General features: G+C 40.4%; 2 protein-coding genes across 3 annotated transcripts in view; both read left to right on the top strand.

The window, feature by feature from the left end:
• LOC123963066 overlaps window positions 1-2,416 on the top strand; it is a 4,961-nt gene extending 2,545 nt beyond the window's left edge. Inside the window, exons 7-11 of the mRNA XM_046039594.1 lie at window positions 97-231; window positions 564-636; window positions 821-867; window positions 981-1,012; window positions 1,125-2,416. Coding sequence (XP_045895550.1) covers window positions 97-231; window positions 564-636; window positions 821-867; window positions 981-1,012; window positions 1,125-1,529 — 692 coding nt within the window. The 3' untranslated portion in view covers window positions 1,530-2,416. The remainder of the gene's footprint in view (window positions 1-96; window positions 232-563; window positions 637-820; window positions 868-980; window positions 1,013-1,124) is intronic.
• Window positions 2,417-2,728: 312 nt separating this feature from the next.
• fnip1 (folliculin interacting protein 1) overlaps window positions 2,729-25,920 on the top strand; it is a 43,493-nt gene continuing 20,301 nt past the window's right edge. Inside the window, exons 1-7 of one of the 2 annotated variants that reach the window (XM_046040635.1) lie at window positions 2,729-2,894; window positions 17,988-18,117; window positions 20,788-20,925; window positions 21,160-21,260; window positions 21,633-21,707; window positions 22,107-22,198; window positions 23,233-23,316. In XM_046040635.1, coding sequence (XP_045896591.1) covers window positions 2,803-2,894; window positions 17,988-18,117; window positions 20,788-20,925; window positions 21,160-21,260; window positions 21,633-21,707; window positions 22,107-22,198; window positions 23,233-23,316 — 712 coding nt within the window. In that variant the 5' untranslated portion in view covers window positions 2,729-2,802. The remainder of the gene's footprint in view (window positions 2,895-17,987; window positions 18,118-20,787; window positions 20,926-21,159; window positions 21,261-21,632; window positions 21,708-22,106; window positions 22,199-23,232; window positions 23,317-25,920) is intronic. The other variant, XM_046040636.1, reaches the window with a different exon arrangement.

Below are 25,920 nucleotides of genomic sequence, written 5' to 3'. Positions count from 1 at the left end.
GTGTGTGTGTGTGTGTGTGTGAGCATTCTTGTATTTCCACACCCAGAATATAAAGTCATTCTAGTCTGTTTTTCTTTCAATTTCTTCTCCTCACAGTGGAAACACTGACTTTCCCCATTAAGGATAAGCTGCTGGGTCTCCATCTTGACATTAAGAACTCCACCTTGCTGGATGGGAGCCACGCTGAGAACATCCACATGTATCATCCCCCCAACCTTTCCACCATCATCGGTAATACTGTGAGAAAAGTCCCCACACACATGTCTTGTAGCTTAGTGTGGTAAGAAATATAGTCAATAAAGTTTTTTTTAATTTTGTGAGATATTTGGACCCCATCCAGTAATTATTTGAAGTTAAAATAATTTCTGAGGCATACACATGATAAAATAATCTTAAAAATTTAAAAGTTTGCAGTGCTATTTACAGTATATTTTGAGGTCAGTTTCATGATGCTTAGGCCTTTCTCAGTTGTTAAAATCCCTTTTTAAAAATGTTTTAAAACGTGTTGTATTTATGAAAGTTATATATGTTGATGTCCAAGTGTTTGTGTGTGTCTTAAACAGTGGACAATCGTCTGATAAAACCTCTGTCTGCAGATGCCTCTGCAATTCTTGCTGAAAAGAACTGCGAGATCAGGTGAGTTTGTCTGTTTTCGGAAAGGTCACCTAACACGCACCCTTTGGTAAGAGTCATTTTACACAATTCTGATGATATATTGAGTGATGATGACTTGGGGGTCCCAGAAAGATCGGGTGTAGCTGCATTCTTATCATCTTTTTGACCAAAACTGGTTCAGTCACTGTCTTTTCTCTTTGAACAGAGGGCCTGAAGCTAAGACCAAAATACCTATGGACTCATTTAAATCAGGTAAATAATCTTAATGTGAATCATTCGTTTTCCTGAGTATTTTGCATGAAAGACTTTTCAGTTAATCTTATTTCTAATGTATAATTTTGCATTTTCATATCTTCAATCTGCAGACAAACCCTTCAAGTGGAAAACCCCGCCAAAAGTAAGAATGGCACCTGGTTATCTTGTAATCTAAAATATGATGTGTATATTTTGTGTTTAAATCAAAAGAAAGAGGGATTATGGAGATGGTCAAATAAGTTTGGGTCCCTCAGGTCACCAACAGAAGGCCCATTTTGTGCAAGAAGAAGGTATGGTTCAAAAGCCCTATCATTGCTGAGACCTTTAAAGGAAAATGCAACCCGGCCGCCAGAGTAGGCCTAACTATTGACGACAGCAGAGAGCCGGTCCAAACATCCAGCCCAGCTGAGCAGATTATGCCTGATGCAGACACATGCAGAACAGGTATGATCAGTTCTAAAGAAGAGGCATTACAACTGAAGGTTCTGCTGGAAAGGCCTGTAAAAAGTAGTCCGGAGAAAGCCAATTTCTTTGACTTTGTCACCAACAGTGACCAGAATGCTTTCTTTCAGAGGATGAGAGAAAGGTGTGTCAAACTCAGAAGTGCTCCTTTATTTCCCCTTACAGCTGCGAAGCACACAAAACCAACTGTCCTGTGACATCTGAGGCCAAAATATTGTGTGTAAAGATTCGGGCTTTATTCCAAAATCTAGATTAAAGAGGTCTGCATGTGAAAACCCCTGTGTAAAAAAACAAACAAACAAACAAACAAACAAAAAAGTAGTCCTGGTGTACTTCAAAACAAGAAGGGGATTAGACTGTCTGATTGTCTAATATGGAAAATGAAATGTTATGCACTTTAATTAGCGTTTGAATATGTTTAAAAAAAGAATAATTCAAATGCCACACTGTAGGTGAATGTATGAATAAATGTAGGTGCCTACACACCATAAACTCTGCAAACTTAGTGAAAGTGACCTTCCAACTTCCACTGTGTCTCAACATGGCTCCTATTGTTTTTTTGTTTTTTTTATTACATAGCCTACTGTACAAACTGTGGAGTAGGCCTATGAGTTGATATGGTCAGATGGCTGTTAGCTGTTAATTGGTCCTTTTGAATACATCTGTTTATGACAATGGAGGTTTCACTATACTTTTTTAACACATGGTGAGCATTCAAACCAACCTGATTTCCTTTAAGTGTCTGGTGCAAACTGACCACTAGATGTCAGACCTGTTTTTTCTTAAATAGCCCTCTTTTCTTAAATAGCCATCTTTTCTCTTCTCCTGGCAGTGATTGCTTTTTTTTATATGTGCAATATGCATGTTGTGTTTCTCTATCTGTATTTTTATTTACTCTTTTGGCATGTGTGTTAGTGCCATGTGTGTCAATGCAATAACAGCGGAGTCTAAATGTTTAATGTAAGCTAAGCATAAAGTTGAAATGTTCTCTATATTTGTGACTTGTCTGTCTTTGCAGATGTTTTGAGCGTCTGAAAGAATATGAAATGAATGTTCAATAAATAATAAAATCATTCTTGTTGTATACCCCTCTTTGTTTAGCATAGTTCTGTATTTTACATTTATTGGCCTTTTAAGGATCTTTGACTATGTCTTGCAAGCAGCTCAGCAGTTGCACTTGTAGGATTTCTGTTAATAAATTTCATGCTGTCACGATTCCCGACAAAACATCAACACAGCGAATCCACTGACCACGTGGTACCGGGCCAAAAATACAAACCAATCAGGTATTTTGTAGTAGCAGCAGCGTCCGGACTGCCAATCAGAATAATGTAGTGGGTTACCAAGCAGCTCCCGTGACTAATGCCTGTCATATGACTGTGACACCCATGGAGACAGTTACAAGGAACAAGATTTGTTCTTGGATTTGAAAAGAAGAGACATTTTGTACGGACTTTATTTTGGTACAAAATGCCTCCGACTCTCTTCCAGAAACTTTTTAACAAGAGAAATGCATTGTCGTCGCCGCCCCCGAGATGTGGCAAAGAGCACCCAGCTTTCAGGTAGCTTTTTTGTGTGTGTGTGTGCGTGCGTTTATGTTTCTGGTTTGTGGGGTAACGTACGTGTATTAGCTAACCTTGTTTATGTCTTTTCGCTACGGCGTCTGGAAGCATGACAGAGTTTTTGGCCTGGTGAATATATTTTTTAACTCCCAGGCACTTCACAAATGAACGTGGTGTAGTTTTGTTAATTTGAAGTGGATGTAGCGTAGCGCAGGGAGACGCGGGATACGTGCAGTGCCTGTTGGTGAGGTTAGCTAACATGCTAATGCTAGCTACCAGACGATAGCGGGTTCTGCTGCACACGCTGTCTCCTTTTGGGACTCAGCTTGTCTCATTAGCTTGCACTTTTTGATCGTGTACACTTATATTACAGGCCGCTTGTGGGTTATAACAAAGTAATACATTGATAAACGACATATCCCCCTTTAAAGTGCGGTATAACTAGTATAGGCATAATCGCTTAGAAGTTGCAGAAGCAGTGTCCTGCGCTCTCCTTTGTCTCCCTCGTGTCCCCCTTTGTGTTTCTTCGGCGACAACGGTTAACGTTACGCCCGCATGCTTGCAAGAAAACAAGGAGGCAGCCGTGACAGTACAGTCACACTCCTTCGTCGCTTATCTTGAGCTGTTATACCTACTGCAACTTGGAGCGAAGTACGGCTGGCTTTCTCTCAGCCCTGCGACGGTACTGCACTCTTCTTCGTCAGTGCCGTCAGACAGCAGGGGAGGACACTGTGTGCTCTGTGTTGGAGCACATGTGGTCACTTCAGTCAGCCACTGATAAACACAGATCCACGGCAAACCGGGCTTCAGTGTCCGTAGACAGATACATTGGCTGGGGATGCACAGTGTTTAAAATGTTCCGATAATCGCCATTGTTTGCGGCGGATACGGATGTTTTTCGTTTTATTAAAATACCATCATATGTCTAGTTTAAACGAGTGATGCCTTGCACAAACTAAAGATAGTATGTCCTGATTAAGTATTGAACATGGCACTGGTGTAAAATAGACAAAAACCGCCATTTATCTAGTTTGCACTAGTGATGCTTACAGCAAATGCAAGATCCTGATTTTGGTACTTAACACGGCACTAGTTGCAGGTGTCTTAATCCACTAAAGCGGAGGAACGGCTATAGCTTCTGCTCTTTGATTATCCTTCAAGCGTTCATGCCAGGCCTGCGTGATCACATTGATGCATCACGCAAAATGTTTATCACTTACGATTGCAGTGACACGTTACATCCATACATGGTCTATGGTTACATCCTTAGCGCGATATTGAGAATCCGTCGCAGAAGGAGCTGCTGTTTTTAAATTGGTAATGCAATGAAAGTAGAGGTGAAGAATTTTCTTGAATTGTTTATTTTTAATTTCGCTCAGAATATAATTTCGGGTAATGTCACCACAAGCAGTAGTCTACTAGTTAGAGGCTAAATTTCGCCTGACTGAGCAATGCATCAGTGAGCTGGCTAGTAAGAATACTCTACACACTCAGATTTGATTTGCAGTTTCTCTACATATGTTCATTAGAGCTGCAACAATTAGTCAATTAATTGATTATTTGTCCATTATTAAATTAATCCAACTATTTTGGCAGTCAATGAATGGCTTTGAGTCATTTTATTTTTAAAGAACAAATGTCTACATCCACTGATTTGAGCTTCTCAGATGTGAATATTTTCTAGGTTATTTAATCCTCTATGACAGTAAACTGATTATCTTTGGGTTGTGGAGAAAAAGATACATTTGAGGATGTCATCTTGGTCTTTGGGAAACAATGATTGACATTTTTGGAGCAAACAGCTGGAGAAAATGATTGACAGTTGAATTGATAATGAAAATAATTGTTAGTCGAAGCCCTAACATTCATGTCAGGGTCAGGAGTACCACCGAGGTGAAAGTACTCATTTTAGATTCTTACACTTGGATTGGAAAATGTTGCTCTGAGCCTGTCACCCATGGTGGATATATTTACCAGTGGACCAGAAAGCTCACCACCTTGTGGTGCTAGTTGCACTTTGGCCGATGTCTGTGCCAGCGCACGTTCCATGGCCATAAAGGTGCCCTGCGCCCAGTGATATAAATGCTGTGTGTGGTTGGCTGGCTGGCTTCAATCCCAAAGCAAACAGGCAGACAGCAGGCATTTCTGTTAACTCAGTGGTCAGCTGTGCTCTTCATACCTCTGGCATGAGCTCCCCATTCATCAGGCATGAATTGCCCTGAAGAGGGAAGAACTGTGAGAAGACGAAAGCAAGGAGACGGGGAGATGGATGTGTGAGGACACTGGGGTGAGAGCAGGAATAGGGTAGAATAAAGAGAGGAGTGGATAAGCTATGACTGGAGACAACTGACAGAGTTGGACTGTGGAGGTGATGACGTTCACAATATTCTGATCTTCAGCTGAGAGTGAATTTTTTTAAAAACTGCAGCTGACCTTCCTGACTTGTATTTGTTTGCACTCAGGGCTGCTTATATAAGAGAGCTGATATTATGAATCAGGCTGGCTGGGTAATAAGGCTTTGAAGGCACTCACTTGGAACACCCCTGTCAGGTTCTCCCAGAATAATGGTGTCCATAATAAAAAGAAAAGAAAAGTAACCGCACACTGGAGTGAGAGCTCCCATAAGCTTTTATTACTGGACAGTATTGAAAACCCCCATCACATTTTAACCAAATCTGACCTAGATCTCTCCTAGAATCTCAAGCTCGATGTTACTGACTAGGTCTAAAAGCTAGACCAATATATGAGAAGGGCCCATAGGATAAACTAATCTTTACTTGTCACTAATGGATCGGAGATGGTGTGGGTTTAAGATAATCACAATAACAAACTATTACTATTAGCATATTAAATTTGTTTAGTGCGTTTTGTATTTTATTACTTTTGGTATTTTTTGGAGTAATGCACTGATGTATATGTGTTTTTGCTTGTTTTTTATTTTAACATCCAAATATCAGTATAGGCATCAGCCCCCAAAAAGGGTTGGGCTTTATAATGTTTAAACTGTCTCTAACTGGGTTCTACTCCAGCAAAAGCCTCGCAAGTGATAAACAAAAAAGTTTTGCTGTTTTACAACCCTTGTTGCCCTGCATAACGCATCCCCCAAAGCACTGTCACAACACAGCACTGCACCCTCCAGAATACCACGGAGGGCAGCAGGTTGGCTGACCCTGGGAGGAAAGCCTAAAAAGCCTCTCCTGTTTCCCTGGCTGCAGCACCTGACAAGGGACAGCATACTGTACATTACACTGAGAGCTTCTGGCTCGTCCTGTAGCCAGTCAGAGGCCTGATCGTCAGCCAATAACTTTGTCCTCCCCCCACGGCCAGACTGCCCCCTGCCACTGCTGCCCGCTGAGGAAACTTCCTTTTGACCCCGGCCATACAGCTCAATATAGCTGTGTTTGTGCTGAGGCACAAAAGGAGGGAGTGTGTGTAAGCGAGAGAGCATGGGAAGGGCGTGCCTATTTGTTTTTACACACACCTCAATAACCAAATAAGATGTGTTTGTAAAAAGTGAAAGCTAAGTATTTTTTTCTGAGGTTTTATACCAATAAGCTAATACCAATTCACTTGTATATGAATATTTCACACTTAATGTTAGGAAAAAGATTTGACTTTGCATACCTCTGGGTAGAACATATCTCAGAATCCTCCTCCCTCTGTGAAAATGTATGATGTTGCAAAATTTTACACCACTTCAGTTTTCTTTAGAGTGACACTTTTTCCTTGACGCTTTCAGTGTAGTGTCTCAGGTTCCTGATTGGCGTGGCGTCGTTCCTCCACTGTGTACTTTCATTAGTCAAGTGTGTCATGTGAGGCGTTCATCAATCTTAGGCTGTCATGTTTGTGGGACCATCACATGGCTGCATTCTCAGTGCCTGGCATAGAGCTATGAGCTGGATAAGTAGAGAGAGGTGTGTGTCTGCTTGTCTCACACTCGGTGTTTTTGTTGCTTGTGCACGTTAAAGGCATGTTGGCATCATGGATTTGTGCACATATTATAGCTTGGCATTGCAAAGCTGCTTCCTTCTGTGTTTGTGTGTGAATGCTGCAGGCCTGCCAAAGTTCTGTAAAGACTGCGGCTGTCGTCAGGCTCCTATCAGGGCTATTTTAAGTGACCACACACAGGCTTCTCAGAACTGCAGGGTCATGGTAAAGATATAGTTTTAAGTAAAAGCTACGCACGCACGCACGCACGCACGCACGCACGCACGCACGCACGCTGTAGCATTGTGGTGAGTTCTAGTATTTAGGCTTAACATCTAGTTAGACATGCATGTCCTTGTATATTGTGAGGACATCAATTCCAGTGCTGCCCACGTTACACACACTGCAGGATGTTGTGTTCCTCTTGGGTTGTTATTGATGATTGGTTGGTTGTTAGTTCTTTGCAGATTATAGTAAACTGACATATGACCATACAAACACATGACAAACTGTAAACATTTGAGAACTCGCCAAGCAAATTTAATGGTAAATCTGTGTTTTGTTGACAACTTTATGCAGCTTCCACTGTTCCGAGAATCACAATAATCAGAGTGTTTGTTGGTGATCAGTTTCCAGTTTCCCAGCTAATGCTGATACATGATACAAGGGCAGCAGGACTTCACAAGAAGATACAGTGTCAAACATACTACGGATTGCAGACTTTGTCACCCTAGAAGCAATGTCAGGAGTTGGGTATACTGTATACTCTGGATTGAAACCAAAGTGAATAGCACTTTGTTGTTCTTAACACATGTGCGATATTTAGCTATTATTCACATAAATGGGTGTGAGCATCATGTACCCAGACAATATGGTCAAAAATGTTACCACAATAGAAAGTTTCATATCTTTCGATGTTAATAATTATCCTTATATGTTTCAAATTGTTAATTCTTTCAAATTTAAAGGCTTATTTTTGCTGAAAGTTGAAGAAACTTGATGGTTAATTGTGGTTAAAAAACTATGGTCAACACTTGAAGCCAAACAGATTCTCAAATCTGAGGTAGAACATTCAATTCATTCAACAATTATGCATGAGTAAAATGAAGTAAAAGCTTTTGTCATTCCTTTTTCCTCAACAAAATAAACATCTAAATAAAAGTCCTTAATCGAGTATGATTCAAGTTAATAAAATCAAACATTTATTGAATATTTATTGAGCATTTGTTATTGAAGAAAAAAATATATCACAATAAATATTGTTATTTTATTGTCCAGCCCTATGTTAAAACTCAATTTAAAAACTCAAAGGACAAATGGGGCCACGGGCATTTAAACGAAACATATAAGACCATAATTTGAAAATGCCTTTTCCTAAGATGAGCCTCAAGGGTACCTGTTTTGTTTTCAGCATTTGTTGTCTGTATTTCTCTCCATGACCATTTCCCGTTGAAGTGGCTGCATTGCAGTTTTTTTCTCCTTAGATATACCATAGTTTTTTAATTTACAGGGAACATCCGTGATGATGTAGTCTTAATTTTTATCCCAGATTTTGCTGCAATGTTTAAGTGTCCGTTGATTTTTTAAATTTTTTTTTATTTGAGCAGGGTGAGGTGCATTGGACTTCCTTTTTTTTTTGGAAATCACAAAACTCTTATCAGCACAGGGCAGACACTGTGATGTGACATTGAACCTCCACAGATAACCAGCAGTGTGATTCGTTCATCTGTTGGGACCCTCAAAGTCAAACCAAAAAGTCACATCACCTAATTAGCCTACTTTCAGCCTCCTAGATGAGAAAGATGGAGAGAGAAATGACAGAGGGGAAGGTGGGGGGAGGTGGTTTGACAGAGGCAGGATGTGCTGTCTGACAGGATAATCACTTTGCTTTAAGGCGGAGCAATTAATCATGTCTATTATATGACACTTTCTGTCCCTTTGATTACTAAATGGAGCAAAGAGGAAAGAAAAGTTATAAATGTGTAATACCGTTGTCAAATTTTGGAGGCAAATCTGCTTTTCACCCTCAAAGCAAAATTGACAGTACATTCATGTGATTCTCTGTGAGACACAGTCATACGCTCATTACCCTGATCACTCCCTTTCTGTCATGCGTTGCTGATTCAGAAGTTGTGACAGGAGTGAGCCATAGTGTACACATAGCCACTAGACAGTACATATAAGTACAGTGTAAAGACAAACAGAATTTGTAAATTTAGCTCTGACCAGTAAAGGACACTATTCAGGGAGCAACTGCAAAAACTTTCTCCCCAAAGGATGAACACACTTTTCTAGGGCTGGATATCTTTTGATATTGATAATTATAACAATAAGTATCAAATTGTTATTTCTTTTGAGTTTAAAGGCTTATTTTTGCTCCTGAGTGAAAGTTGAAGAAACCTGATGGTTAACTGTGGTTTAAACTCTTTTTTTTTTTTTTCTTATGGTCAACACTTAAGGCCAATCACTTAATCACTTAACAAATCTGAGGTAGAACATTCAAAACAATTATGATAAAATGAAAAAATATGCATGAGTAAAAGTAACAGCTTTTTTAAGTCCTTTTTCCTCAACAAAATAAACATCTTAATAAAAAAAAAAAAAAAAGTCCTAATTTATGTATGATTCAAGTGAATGAAATCAAACATTTATTGAATATTCATAGAACATTTGTTACATTGTTACTGAAAAAAATATTTTGCAATATTTATTGTTTTATTCTCCAAACCTACACTTTTCACAATTTTATTTTTTTACGTAGTGTTAATGCTGATCTTAGTTCTTACTTATTTACCTAGCATCTCTATGATATTGAGTATTACAGAAATCATATGAAACCTTTGACCAAAATAGTCATACATTCTGTCATTATGTTACTTATGGAAAATAAATTATAGTGACGGAGATCCAACACATGAAAGATAGTTTGGAATTTCAATACCTTGCTCCTTTATGAATTGACAGTAAATCAACTCTCATCTGTCCTGGACTTCCTCACATAACTTTCACAGTGGTTAGTTGTTTTCTGTAATGTTGAAATGTTTTTTTAATAAGAGTGTACATGGGATATATTGTTTTTTTTTTTTTACCGTGGTATTGGCAGTCGTTCTAGCTGATATCTGCCTCTGGCTAGATGAGTCCCCTCAGTCAACCAGTTGATGTTTGAATGTGCAGTCACCTCTGGGTGTTGCAGCATCTTTACCCACTGAAAACCATGTGATTGCTGGAATGCAGAAGTCCTTAATGGAACCAGCAGGTATGCAGGTAGTCAGGTGCTTTCAGGCCATGTGGGCCACCTCCTTAAAGGAGTTGCTGTTTACTAGAAGTTACTCAGAGCAAAACGGTTGTTATTTCAGGGAAGTGCAGTGCTTGTGTCTGTGTGGCAAGAGGTATATCCTGTATTGTGTTTCACTATGTAGAATTTGGGACTTGGCCTGTCCAGCAGCAAAAGCATGTTCCCTCGATTAGGGTTTAATGCTATTGCATTTCACTAATCTCTACAAGGAAGGCTTCAAATTTGACAAGCAAGCAGACCTTGCATCTATGTAATTTGTACGTGCAGAAGGTGCCCTTATGAGGCTAGAGATATCTAAAAGATTAGATGTGATCACTGTTCTTCTTTGTCACTAAAGTGATGCGTATCTAGCAGTAGTGCACTTCCATCATGGGAAAGTAGCATGACCGCATAGAATGAGCTACAGCTTGCAGTTAACAGTGCCTGGACTCAGACATGTGTATTAAACCTGTGTTACATCAGGCAGTTTGACAAGGTGCAGGGACTGATGTGAGACATGGAGCTAAATACACAATTGCCTTGCACTCAGTTTAAGAGTGTTGAGCTATCGGTTTGACAGTATTGCCGTGCAGTGTTCTCTCAGGAAAGGTCACCTCCGCAGTCATCACCTCAAGCTCAGGCTGCCTTTATGAAAAACTAGCCTTGCATCATCTCGCTAGATATCACACATGCATGTTTTGTGCTCAGTGTCACCAGTGTCGGTGGTTTTAGTTTTCACTCTTGAACTTTGTCATATGGTGTCCCCTTAATGCTGTCTGTCTGTTCAATATCTGCTGGATTAGCATTTTCACAATAAACTACATTTCAACAGAAGAAGGTCTCTAGTGTAAAACCAGCAGAGTCATACCACTTACACAGCGCCAGAGCCAGCAGTGAAACCCTAACTATTCTAAGCAGGTACAAGACTTTACAAGTTAAATGTCAACATCCAGATACCCCACAAAAGCATGTCAGTCGGAACGCTAGATGATTGGTTTCTTACTGCAGTGATGGAGTTGTTTATATATTTGGTGTGCAGTCCAGATCTTTTTTTAGGTTGCAGTAGAAATGTCTTTAAAGTGTCGTGGCTGGAGGACAAGCTGCTGGACCTGACAGAAACCTCTGTTGCACACACAGCCGGAAGAACATCACACAGCCTGGACTGAGGGGATATTTATGTAACGGTCTCTCTGTCCCTGAAAAACACTGCCACAAACACAACACACTCACACACTGGCACAGACGTTCCAGTGGCAGTGGAGAAAGAGCGAGGGCTCTTTGAGGTCTAAGTAGGCTGATGTCAGACTCACTGTGTGTTGTTGTGACCTTTATCAGGCTACACCTTGGCCAGGAGCAGCTGTGACTGCTTTTGCCCCCCAGACTTTGTGTCACTGTCAGATAAAATTATTTCTCCAGGAATCATTGATTATCAACATATGTAGCACTTTTATGGTAGAAGAAAATTCTTTTGGCACATGAATGTTGAAAGGTGTTGTGGGTGTTAATTGTGAAAGTGCATAAGCTTTCTGGAAAATGGCATCAACTAAAGGCCAGAAAATAGCTGCACTTACAGTATAGTATATCAGCTACATTTGGCAATTAATTGATAGAATTAGATGAGGACATTTTGTTTGATTTTGATCTTAAAGGATTCTTATAGTTTGCTTTAGTCCCAGTGATATTTATTGAGGTCATTTATTAAGCCTGGACAGATGAAATTTTTATCATTTATTATGTTCAAATATGTCAGACACAAATTTATGATACACGTCTCGTTACCCTAAATGAAAGGGTACTGGAGAGAGGAATGTTTTGCTGTGGTATTTAAAAAAAAATAAAATAAAATAGATCCACTTAGCCAGCTCTCAGCTATTAGTATCACTACATAGTATTTCAAAAGGAGTGAAAATGCCTATTCTGTTTTGAGCTGAAATGATTCATGTGCCCCTTTTTTAATACATTTTCAACTTAATGGCAGAATAATTTTTTTCTAGGCTCCTGTACTTTTCAAATTATACAGCACAACACTTCAGACCCACAGTCACCAGAGTTGAGATTTTGCCCATTGAGATTTTGTGGTGATTCATGACAGCAAAAGTTCAGTTCTCGTGAGTGGTTTCCTGCTCACTTTCATACTACAGACTTCAATAAGCTGCCATATGCCACAAAACTAACCACTATCCATTTTTTTGTAAAGTTAGATTTAAAGAGGAATTAACTTCTGGGAAGCTTTCACTTGTACAGTATGAGTCTGGTTTCTTTAAGCTATATGTTTCCCTGCTCTTTCTTCTAAGGCTTCTTTATTAAGAGGACAAATACATTGTCAAGGAGCGGGAACAGAAGGGAGAGAGGAACCAAAAGAGTGGGATTAAGAAACAACACACAAACAAATGCCCACTGTCACTCTCTTGTCACAGTGCTTTCTGGCAGTCAGCGGTCCGGGCTCGCTACTGCCTCTGCCCTGTCCAGCACACACAGTGCTCCTGCGATCACCTGACAGTCTCATGTTGTTGTGTGAATTTAGTTCACCGCTATTCTTAGACCCTGCTTTGGCTGAGAGAGGAGAGGAGAGAAGAGGAGAGAAGAGAAGAGAGAGGAATAGAGAGAGGGAGAGGGCTGGGGAAAGACTGGCAGACTCGCAACGATGCCCAGGTAGGAGTCGGTAATATTTAACCAGGCATATGTGCACCGAAGTGGGCATGGTATTGTCGGTCAAAGGAGGTTTGAGAACAATGTTTGTGTTTCTTTTCAAGTTTTGTCCTCTGTGTTTGCAACCTGTGTCTGTGACAGGTCACTCAACACTTGGCAGTTTGAGATTGCAAAGATTGATTCTATCATTTGAGGTCATTGTTATGTGACAGGGTTAATGGGTTTGTGGTAAGCACACCTTGTTTATTTTTTGGATAAGAAAAACTTTTGTGTATGTATATATGTATGTATGTATGTATATATATATATTTTTTTTTAGGATGGAGTTCAGAGAGTTTCTGTTTAACATATCTGATGTCAGATTTGATAACTTTTAAGGAAGAATGTGAGTCATTTCAGAAATAAAAGTTAAGGCCCTCCTTGTTGTCTTCTTGGCATTATGTAATGTGACCTAAATAAAACTGTTGCCAGGGCTTTTCTTTTAAGATCAACAAGTTGTTCAAGGAAATCAGTACCTGTATGTGTCTATGTGAGACGTTCAGGAGTTATTTTTGCTTCAGACAATTGATGTCAACACAGTACAAGCATGTAACAGTCATGAAGTCATGTGCTGGTTTTATGAATGACTCTCCTCACTTCTGTCAGCGTTGTGACTGTCACAAGCTCACTGTTGGAATACTTCCTCCTTCCTCCTTTTTGCTCTCGCTCTGCCTCGTCTTTCTTTCAAATGCCTTTCAGTCTATCTCAGATGTTTTTGTCTTCTATGACCTTTCCTCTCATTTTCTAAAGCTTAATTCTGGTTTCCACTCCATCAACCTTCAATTTTGAGCCGCCTTTTCTCCATTAACATTCCTATTTTGTTGTTCTCTGCTTCTGTTCTTTGTCTCTGTTTCACCCCTGCCCATGTTGTCTTTATTTTGGCTCTTTTGTCTTTTCCTCACTTTAGGAAATATTTTTCTCTGTTTGCTGTTGCTCTGTCTTTTCTTTGCCGTCGTTGTAACTTTCTTTCCTGTGTTTATTCCTTCCTCGCATCTCTCATTCTGTGTTTTCCCTCTGTTAAAACAAAGGGAGCAGTGAACTTGGTGTCAAATTATGCAAATCTGTTCTCGGGTGATCTGAAAACAACGCGTTATCTTATTTTTATAATTGTAGCACCCGTATTTGGCCAGAAAGTGAAGAGGATCATGTAACTTGCGAACAACGTCATGTTTTGTTCATTCAAAATTGTATCGGGACCCCAAATAATGGCTTAAAAAGTTAAATTAGTTAATGGTAGTTGCAAAAAGGGCCTTTGAGAGATTATTACTCAAGGATTTTTTTCTCATTGGAAGAATGTAGTGTCAACCAAAACATACAATGATGCACAAAAGCTGAACACCTGGAAAAACAGCAATGTCAAATTTATAAATAAACCACTCATGAACAGCAGTATCCCAATTGCAAGGAGGCATGTGACAGCCCGGAAGGACCGCCTGATGTATAATCTCATGACAGGTCCGACAAAACTGCGCATGCAAATAACTACCACACTGCACATAGATTGAATCTTTTATAACTTGACTTGTACATCTTCTTTGTTCCATATTTTTTATATTTATATAAGTTCATTTCTGGCACCTAGGTACCAAAGCAAATTCCAAATTCGCTTAAAAACTACTTGGCAATAAAGCTGTTTTTGAATGTGACTCTGAGCTGAACAACGATCCAGCCCCGTACAATGCAATTTGAGCTCATTAAGTAGGCCAGGCAGGCATTACGTCATCCATTTAGCATTCAGACTGGGTAAGAGGTTGGGCCTCCCCTCATTTAGGAGCCAGAAGGACAAAATGTTTTTGTTTTTTTGGAAAGGGATCAAACATTCACTTCCATTAACTGTTTTTCTTGTCTTACAAAAGAGCTGAAGAATGACAACAGAACAGCCATTCAACAGTCAAGTAGTATCTTAATTAGGGCTGAACACTTAATTGAAATTCTTATCGAAATCGCGGGAGGTGCAATATTTGTTAAAGGCAAAATGTGTCAAAATGCCATTTTAAATTAGATATAGGCAAGCTGCAGAGAGATCCTGGTCTACACATCATGTTCCACTGCAAAAACATCTTTGTTTGGAAAAGATCCTTGCAAAAACCTCACTTACTCATTCACTAATCTTAGTAATGTTCAACTTTCTCAAACACTGGTTGGATGAACTATGCTGAGTGATTCAATAATTTGCAAGCACATCCCTGTACTGGTCTAAAATTAATTATGGACTACTGTCTGCTTGTCACCATCACCTTGTGTACCCAGTTACAATTAAATGTAAATCCCCATGTTTGGACAAATTTGAATGTTGCAGCTATAGCAAGAGACCATTGGAGATTTCTCACAGTGGTGGCTCTTTGTTATTCCCCTCTCTTTGGATTGAATGCTGTAGATGTTTCCATGCAGAAAAAGTGAGGCCGTCCATTGTACAATTTTTCCTGAGTCCCCAAACAAGTTACTCTTGTATGATTGCCTCCAGGCCCCATCTGATAAATGCCTTTGATTCGACAACTTAACACTGCAGCAGGCTGCCAGCACACGACTCCCTGCTCCCCTGCAAGACTGAATCCTTTTGCCTCCAAGAATGCTGGTCATAGTTTGACACCAGTGTTTGGTAAACAGTAGCTCACATGCATGGCAATGTACACATAAACTTTCTCTCTCTCATACACACAGAAACACACACCAACACAAAGGTATTCCCTGCCCTGTCAAGGCACACTGACCAACAATTGAAATGCTTTTTTTGAATGTGAGCTTGTGTGTGCTATTTTGTTGGCAAGTGAGATGGACTTAACTGTTCCTTTTCCACCACTCCCCATCAACCCATTTACTATAAACACTTGTGTTTAGGGACACTCCCTGCTCTCCAATAAAAGGCTATATTTAGGTTGAGCCCTGTGTCTATTTGCCCGACCCATCTCTCCGTCAAATCAGACAGGAATCCTGGACTCTCTATCTGTCGGTTCAATCTCCTGTCAACTTTTATAGCTCCTACTAAATCAACCAGGGGACAGAGTTTCCCCAGAAGCAGAGGGGATAGTCCTGTGAACTATCACAGCTTACCTAGTAACAGCCACTGGCTGCAAGGCTGCAAGTAGAAACAGCTTTACTGTTGAACAGTGTTTCCTGATAACTATAAATTGTATAATTTTTTTTTTTACAATAGCTATGTTTCCATCTAATTGTCAAGCACATTTTAAGCGAATTTTTGAAATGTTGCAAAAAAGAAAATGCAAATTCGGCACATTTCCATCAGCTGGTTTGGAGCAAATAATCCAGGCTACACAAAGCATAGTTATGTCAGAAGTTGACGTTGCACATGGCTCTAATACACAAGAAGTAGAGGTTGCAAACCAGAAACGGAACCGGGAAATCTAGGAAAAATGGAGAGATGTCTTCAGAAATGTGTTACAAGTGGGCAGCTAACAGCCATGATTCCGTGCATTATGGAAATATCCCGGAAGATGCCGACAGCGGAAAGAGCTGATCAGGCATGTGAGATAAATGTTCGCTACATCAGAACTTATTCGGCAAAGGTTTTTCCATCTCCCATTCAGCAAGTTAACTATTTTTCGAAAAAGACAAAAACTAAAGAAAAGGATTTTTAGAATTTTGCTGTTTCCATCAACCTTCTCTAATTTGATACTCCAAAATGCGCATAAAAAAACACTGACAGAAACACAACTAATGATTCAACTGAAGTTGCATCAAGAGCAGTGACCTCTCCTTTTTCCACCTGAGCCCTGCTCACTTCAAACTAGTGAGAAGAGCAAAAATAACACGCACAAATACAGAAATCTCTTTAAACCTGAACTTTGTCAGAAAACTGGGTGCTCGTGTAGGATCCCATTGCCCATAGTAAGAAGCTGATAATATAATATATAGTAATATAGTAGATAATATAAGTTAGTTAAAGAAATCCTCTAGTAGTCTATTTTAAAAATGTATTATTGTTGAGAACAGCTTTTGGACAGACAATGGATGATGCAGGGGCTTTTCACTCTGTAGAATAAGGCTCATTGCCTTGAGCCAAAGTACTGTGTGACTGAATGTGTAACTGTATGAGTGTAAAGCAGGAGGCCTGCAAACAAATTATGTTTAAGCATAGGCAAATATTTCCAGGGTTAGTGGGTAATATTGCATTACATATCTTTGCTATATTGGATAAAGTCAGCTAAGTTGTGGAGTGGGTAGTAGGTGGCCTTGGCATATCTTTGTTGCTCCCTACTGGTTGAGATATGAGATGGGTGAATGGCATGGAGTCTCAGCTATGCCCACTGGGAGTAATGACCGCTTAAAGATTTTATTTATTTATTTATATATATATATATATATATATATATTTATTTATATTTATTTTTTTATTTGCAAGTAAATTATTTCTACTTTTTCAATCCTGCTTACAAAATAGCCAGTTCTCTGGCCATTTACATCTGGCAGGTACCTTGTTATTAACACAAAGTAACAGCTTTAAAGGGAAGTCAGAGTCAGTGTACTGGTCTTGGAGTACCACTGCATATTTGAGAGAAGCATGTACTATAAAGCCATATGTGGATGATGCTGCAAGCAATCTGATAAATACCATTAAACTTTTTTAGCAAGCTCCTCATCTCTGCTCGAGACTACTACATTAGCCACTACTAGCATAACACCGTAATACAGATCTTTAACTTAGCTGTCAGTGGTAGAGTTGCATTGTGGGTAAAGTAGGCACCAGGTTTTGACAAGGGAAAATAATGACTTCGATTTGTTAAATCTCCAGTAGTCAGGTTTTTAATATACACAGTTCTTTATTCTGCAGTTAACAGTAGAACTGCAATTGGATATCGGAGATCCTACCCTGACCAAAGCCATGTAGGAGGTTGTTCAAAGTTTTCTGTAGCAAAAAGAGTTTTTATTCTTTGTTGTTAAGACAAAGTAAATAATTGTGTTTGTTGTTTGTTACTGAAGCATGACCTCACTGTCTCTAATGTGCAAATTTCCTGGAAGAAACACTTAAAATGTGTGAAAAATGTTTAAAGAATATGCAAGATGTTTCTTCACTTTTCCCACTCTGTTTCATCTCCCAGATCTCTGCCACTTAATCATTTTATTTGTACTAATCATTTTTTGGCTCCCTCTGACTTTCCATCCTCTTTTCTGCTTTGTCACTTTGCTTCACCTGTCTTCAATTCTTTTGATCCCTCTCACCTCTGTCCGTTCTTCTTTCCATCTAGCTGGCCAATCCCCCAGCTGGAGCCCAGTCAGATCAGGCTGATAGTGTACCAGGACTGTGAGAGGCGCGGCAGAAATGTCCTCTTCGACTCCAGTGCCAAAAAGAGGGGCACGGAGGAAACCCCCATCACCGTGAGTCACAAGTTTGTTTTGTGTGTGTGTGTGTTGGCATGGAAGCCCTTCCTTGGTTTTGTAGATGGTAACGAAAAGACACTGTTTGTTCCAAGTCTTGTTGTAATATCAGGGCTTAGCTGATGCAGTATAGTAGTTGTAGGTCCTAACTTAAAAGTCTGAAACTTTGAAAGATTTCCTTGATTTCCTCCTTTCTTAACTGCCCAGTTATTATACATATTAATTATAATTATTCATTCACAGGTACTGTTAGTGTTTTTGTTTTTGTTTAATTCAATCTTGGGTAGCATTTAAAAGGTTTTAAAAGTTGGCCAAGCCCTTGACCTTCAAAGCTTACAGGCAGTCAGAATAGATGAGCAAAGATAAGAGAGTGGAGAGACAGGCACAAACAAAGAGCTTCAGAGAGAACTGAGCCATGACATGCAACAGAAGCCATGTGACTGTTTTCAAAATTCTATTCAGCTGTTTAAGAAAAACTGAATGCTTGTTACTACTGTATGTGAAGTTTTATTTTCTCTGCTGTTTCTCAAACAAAAGGTCCGTACTTCTTATGACTCAATGGATGGCGAATAGTCTTATGATCAATTTTCTATGTCAAACTGGTTATTTGTGTGTGTCAATGAGTGCATGAGACTCAGCTTTGATTGTCAACACACCCATTTCAGTTAGTGAGGCATGATGATAAGAAGCGTTACACTACAGCGTAGCAGTCTTTATCAGGGTGTGTGCAACAAATTTCAAACATGTCCATTATGCCAGCTCTGGGTGTCTGGCCTCTCCTTTATTGCACCTGCCAGCTGATATATATATATATTTTTTTCCCCAGCAAGATGCACGGTCACCACTCTTTTTCCTTTTTTTATTTTTATTTTTTTATTTTTTTTGTCTTTGAATAACAAGCATAATATTTTCATAAAGCTGCTGTGTGTCCCTGTCTGACCCTGACCGCTTGTTCTAGTCCTCTTATCTCTAATAATAATAGCCTCAGCAATAACAGCCCATGGCATTCTTTTATCCTCACATGACTGCCATGTCACTCGCTGTCTGTCTGACCTGCTCTGGTCTCACCCTCACTAAACTATCCTATGATTCTGTATCTTCCGTCTCTAAATGTGCAGTCTACTCTGTCTGTCTTTCCGTCTCTCTTAATACTGTCTTACTACTTTATTACTGTCCTCTGCTTCTGTACATTATTCTGGTTTGCTCCATCTTTCCTACATTATCACTAAAATCTTTTATAAATTACTCTACCTTTCTTTCTTTACCTGTCTGCCCTTCTTCCTACTCTCTCTATCCAGCCATTTCTAATCCTCTTTCACTCTTTAAATTCTCTCTACCCCCTCTCTAACTCTGCCCTTCCTTTGTTTTAGTTTTTCTCCCTGCCATACTGAACCTCTCTTCATAGTTTCTCACTCTGCACTCTGTCCCTCCTGTCTGTCTTTGTCTCTCACCTTGCCTCTTCTGCCTCCATCTCACCTGCCTGTTTCACCCATCTTTTGGCTCCCTCTTTGGCCTGTGTCTTTCTCTACTGACTAGGGGGGGGCTGGGGTCAATTTTTGGTGCATTCTGCATCGTTAGGGCTTTGCCAGCTACTTTGTGACTTCTATCACATGATGGCTGTTTTTTTTGTCAAGTCAGAGGAATGTATTTTACAGAGTTCAAGAGCAAAGCACAGAGGGTCGGAAAGAATGAGGAATAAGAGTTAATAATGAATAAAAGAAAACGGGGTGGGGTGCTACAAAAATGCGAGAAAAGAGTGCTAGAGAAGAAGACAAATCTGGTCCAGGAAAGAAAGGGATGTATTCCAGGAGGAAAAAAAACACTGCAGGAATTAAAGAGGGATGAAGTTGGGAGTGGTGGGGGAAGGGAGAGGGAGAGGGGGAGGGAGGGAGGGAATGTTTGCAGTGCGGCTCGATCACGAGTTCCCGAAAGAGTCATATGACTGGCAGTCACATGCTGCTGGCCTCTGTGTACACACCTCTCACTGCACTGCAGCGGACGCACACGTACACACTGAAACAGGCACTCAGCTGGGCTTCATTAGCATGTGTGTGTGTGCTACAAAATCACTCATAATAATGAGAGGTAATAAACAATGTACAAAGCAAGTTGCATACATGTCTACAGCGTTTACTAATGTACACTAAAAGAGCAGAATGAAGCAAATCTAATGTCGCTTCCTCTGCCTGTTTTCCTTTTCATTCTGTTTCTCTTTGTCTCATATTTTCCCTTCTCTTCTCTTCCTCTCTTACATTGAAAGCAACAGTGGTGTCAAGTGAGCCATTACCAGAGCCTAGCTAAAGCGCGCGCGCGCGCGCACACACGCACTCGCTCCCTCCCTCCACATCCCACCCTCCCAATTGCATTCCTCTTGAATAGGCTGCCAAGTTAAGAAGGCACATGACACAGGCTGATGGAGCTCACATTGCTTTTAGTTTGCTGTTTACACGAGTGCCTCTGGATTAGGTTTCTGTGGTTTTTGACTCAAACAATTCAACTTCATTGATGTTTTTAGTAAATGTTTAATTGATACGGGCCAGTGGCTTTTTATATTTGGGATTGTTCAAATGTCGGGGCATCAGGGTGAAATTAGACAGAGAATGTGAAATGTGTATATATATATATATATATATATGAAGTGAATTGAGTCTTTTGTTTTTACCCCATTAGAGCACCGAGGGCCAGGTGAAGATGTTCGGGAAATGCTGCCAGCTCCGTCCTACAGGAGGCAGTAGCAGTTCCCTGGACAGCTCCTCCTCCTGCACGTCCGAAACCAAGGAAACCAAGGAGCAGGGCATGCGCTTCCAGGTGATGCATACCTGACACTTGCATGAAAAGCTGACATATTTACTCCTTAGTTGCTGTTATGCATGCCCATAGATGCACAGACACATAAGCAGGCATATGCACATGTAAACTGACGTCCAGGTTCAGTAGTTGTAACCTTGTTAGACAAGAAAATCTTCAGTTCACTCCGAAGTTCTTTTCTTTTGAAGGTAACAATATTAAAAATGTGTGCTTCTCCTCTGTTGTCCTCACCAGGGTTCGAGGTGTTCGTCCGATGTAGTAATGCTGGGAGAAATGATGTTTGGTTCTGTGGCCATGAGCTATAAGGGTTCCACGCTAAAAATCCACCAGATTAGGTAAGAAGAACAAGGGATGCATCAATGGCTTTTTCCTCACAGCTAATACTGGCCAAAAAAAATCCTTGGACCAAGAGTTTTTGTTTTGTTTTTCCATTTAATATGGAGATGAAACCTCTTTTAGTGGAAAAGCCATAATAATAAAATTTTCTTTGGCGTTTTTAAATGGCTTTTCGTACTGGATTTTGTTCAAATGTTGTCTGAATAGAGTAAGTGAAAGAAAGAGGAAGGAAAGAAAGGAAGAAACAAGTTTGTGTGAATTGATGTGAAGAGATAAATAATGTTGCATACTAAAGATATGCCAACGTGCACAAGCACATGAATTGAGCACACATGCTGATGATCTTTGTCCCTGCGCTGTCGTCTTATCAGATCGCCACCTCAGCTGATGCTGAGTAAGGTCTTCACCGCCAGGACGGGAGGCAGTGTGTACGGCAGCCTCAACACGTAAGGATATACATACATATCAACACACAACACACCCACTCTTCGCTCTGATTCCTGTGGCAGCTACTTCCATAAGCCAGCACATGCAGATACGCTCTCATCTCATCTTTCTCTTCTCCCCCTCTCCATCTGTCTCAGTTAGGCTATCATCTACATTCCTTATATTTATGTCAACCCAGGACATTGTCTCACTGTCTGTCTCTGTTTCTCAATGTCTTTCAGTCTCTGTTTTCTGTCTTTCTATATATAAAGTAGTATTTAGTTTTTCCTCTAAATTGGCCTACACATTCTGTCTCTTGTAATTTCAGTCAACAGCAGTGTATACTCTTGTTATGGGTACATGTTTTGAAATCATCCACATAAACCGAACTTCTTGTTTTTCTGTTTCATCTTCCGCAGGTTACAGGACAGTCTGGAGTTCATCGGACAGGACAGCAACACCCTAAGGCCTGATCAAAACATTGGGGCCAGCAGTCTCTTAGGGAACATAGGTAACCACAGAAACCCAGTGCCACACCAAACCTTCTTAAGACACCAATGCCAGTCCTCCTGTTTTCTTTCAGTTAACTTGTAGATTGTAAGTAGCAAATGGGTGAAATGTTTTTTTTTTGTTGTTGTTTTGATCATAGACACTAAGTGTCACTAAGTGTAGTTACTTTCTTCTTGCAAGGACTTGCAGAGCATGTAGGACAGTATTCAGTCAATCTCATTTAGTTTCTAATGTTGCCTCAGTAACTGTTGTTGCTTATAACTCCCTTAGAGAATAACCTCCAAACTGCTTAATGGTGGAATATGTGACTGTATGAAATATTTAGTATTTACATCTTTTGCCCTTTTGTTTAGTTTACACAGTTAAAGTGCGCTGGTAGAACTGCGAGGAAGCAGCTGATTTTGTTTCTCTCTTTCCGACCCTTTTAACATTCCTGTTTGAATACAAACCAGGCTGTATAGACTTTGCCAACAGCTCTCCCTTACTGCTCCACTACACCTTTTAAACTGGCCGTGCAAGCGCGGCTTTTCTCAGCAAATTAGCAGAATCAACTGTTATCCTATCAAACACTCATGGCAGCATATCTCTGCTGTGACTCATCTGGTGCTTCCCTGAAACTCATGATGATTCCACAAACTGCTACAAGTCTACCTTGGACTATGACAAGAATATAAAGAACTGTTGGCAAATTCTATCTCTTGTGGATTTTCCTCTGTCATCCTCACAGAAAGGACAAAAATGATCAGCAGATGTAAAGCATAATTTATTTGTTTGATTTGTTTTCTGTGAGTGATTCTAGCTTTATTTGTCTGCCTGACTGACTGACTGACCTACCATTTGATTGTCATGGTCATTATTTCATTCCAGACTAAAAAGCTCCTGTTACTCAGTTGTTAACTACCAGCTGGTCAGAGGACAGGAGGCAGTCAGCTTTCCTCCTAACTCATTCACTAACCGTGGTTCATGTTTTTGTGTCTTTTTTTCCCCCCTCTTCCTCCCTTTCTTCTTCTCCATATTTTTGTTTGTGCTGCGCAGGATTTTCTCAGCTCTGCAGCCCTCGACGGGCCTTCTCTGAACAGGGCCCTCTGCGGCTCATCAAGAGCGCATCTTTCTTTTCAGGTTGGCGCTTAAAACTGGCCACGACTGACATGTGTCAGTTGCATGCGTGCGTGTGTGTGTGTGTGTGTGTGTGGGCTGTAGTTGCGGTGGTAGATCTCATATAGGCCTTGACTTTCAGCGGCTGCATGCCTGTGAGGTGATTCTTGCACTACGGGGGGGTAGCATTAGTCATAGCATGCAGTATCACAGCACGTCTGCGAATGACTTGGGTCAGATAGAAGCTGCATTATATCTGGTTCATTTGGGCAGAATATTTGGATTAAAAATACAGATAGCACCAAATAACTGTGACAATTCAGTTCTTTGCCCTGCTTTTAGACATCCCCACCATTAAATGAGCTACATGTGACTTAAAATTGGCACTAAACCTAAACAACCCAAACTGCCACTTAGTAAATCACAGGGGGATACGTACGGCTTTAAACACCTTCAGTTCCTTTGTTTTGCTAATGGCAGTGTCAAATAAGACAGCTTCCCCTGTTGGCCATAAAGTTCAAACAAATCATAAAATATATTTGCCAGTACTATCTGACCCAGGCCTGCAGGTGTACGCACGCAGAAGTGGTATGCATGGGTTCTCACTGGTGTCGGTGGCTGTAGTTCTAGTTGACGTTTTGTGTTCTTCACTCACATACTTTCACTAACTTTACTGTCACAGTGTGCGTGATACTTGGGCAATGATTTAAGCTTTTATGTGCCATTTAACCATCAGCTAAGACAACATCTTCAGTATTCTGCCAGTATTTAGTGGACTGTTATATTGCAAGCTTTTGTTTTCTTTCCTTTCAATGATGCTGTGAATATTGCCTGAGAATGCATGTACACATTCAGGGACACGCTCACTCACATTCATACAGTTACACAGTTTGCTGTGGACCGCTGAGCAGCTGGTGGTGAAATGCCTTGTTCAAGGGCACCTTTTGAGTAGTTGTTGAAGGAAAGGTTAAAGGTATTTAATATTCCTCATTCTCTGCTGCCCAGGTAATAAAACAAGTAATATTTCAGTCACAATCCCGCTTCCTAAAATGCTGTGCACATTATGGCTGGGCACAGTGGGGAATCCTCTGACATGTGTGATATCATACCTGTAACATAACATCCACTTCATTGTCCATGTATCGCCACTGTAAAGCAATTAACTGATTTCTCTCCTGATGAGCTGGAACTGTAAGTACCTATTTGTGCATTTGGTAGACACATAGCTGCACAACGTATTTAAAGCAAATGTACTGCATACGTGAATGTAAGTGGTCTGGGTGGAAACAATACAGAGAATTGCAGGCCTTATGTGTACTGTACAATGCCAGGAACCGTAATTAAGGCAAAAGAAAAGGACACAATGTTGTGAACATATGAGAGAGATGGGGAATCGGAAGAGTTGTGAGCCAGAGAGGAAACCGACACATGGCTGAACGGAGATGATATGCACACAGCTTTGACCATGTCAGCTGGCTCACCTTTATCATTGGGACTAAAGCCAAAATACTGCCACGGCATTTTTTTAGTTTAGTCCTGTAGCATCATCCCCACCAGTAGCAGACAACTCGCTCCTTTTTGTGTGCGTAGTGAGTGTGTTGCTGAGAGAGAGAAAGAGTCAGGTGAATGCAGTGTAGAAGAGGAAAAGGGTGAGTAGTGAAGTAAGATTACAGTTTGTCAGTGAATAAAGGCTGCAGCTAATGCTCCCATTTGTGACTTGTTAACCAGCTTCTTAAAAAGCGAAGGGGGTTAACGCCTTGTTGAGTTGTAGATTATGTCAAGCAGTTTCATGCACCATTGCCTACATACACTGATGGCATACAGTACAATACTTCAGCTCAATACAGCAACTCTCTATCAGTTTAATAGGAAGAGGAGCATCTGTGTTTTTGACTGTATTGAAAGTCATGCTGTCAGGATTTCTAAATACCCATGTGTACCGTGATACCACCCAAGTCTAATTCCTCCCTCCCTCCTTCCTATCATTGGGGGGTAGAACCTCTACCCTTGCTGTGGTGAAGTGGTGCTGAGTTTTAGATAATGAGCCTCTCCCTGTGTCATGCTGCATACCCACAATCCTGTTTAGGGCAACCTTAGGTTGGCATGGCGTGTAGCTCCGTCAGTTATGCAATTTTGGTATGTGCTTTAGGAACGCATGTACGTGCACACATAAACAATCAGACGCTTTGCAAAAAAGCTCATGTTGAGTAGCTCATTAATCATCTCAGCTGCACATTGGAATACTGAATTTTGTGGTTTTCACACCTCTCTGCTGTGAGAATCATTGACATTATTCCCATTTTTATCCCGAAGTGTTGACGATGAAGGACATTTGAGAAGAGCGAACATGCTCGTAACACCCATCACATGGTGTCTCAGAAAATTACATCAAAGCTGTAGCAGCTGCAGTAGATAGTGACAGAAAGTGAGTCGGTGAGCAACAGCCCATTACAACAGTAGTTGTTTTTGCTGTATTTGTTTTGCTTGTGTCGTTGGTCTTAAAAAAGGTTGCGCTAACGACATAACAATCAATCCGTAACAGCAATTTCACAGTAGACGTTAGTCCAACACCTGCTTGTGCTAGGAGGCTTTATTGTGGTGACCTCACTTGTAGGAGTTGTGTGGTTC

This window comes from Micropterus dolomieu, linkage group LG23, assembly GCF_021292245.1.
Source record: "Micropterus dolomieu isolate WLL.071019.BEF.003 ecotype Adirondacks linkage group LG23, ASM2129224v1, whole genome shotgun sequence".
Classification (NCBI taxonomy): domain Eukaryota; kingdom Metazoa; phylum Chordata; class Actinopteri; order Centrarchiformes; family Centrarchidae; genus Micropterus; species Micropterus dolomieu.
Note: the sequence above shows the minus strand (reverse complement) of the source record. Positions and strands in the feature narration are given on the sequence as shown.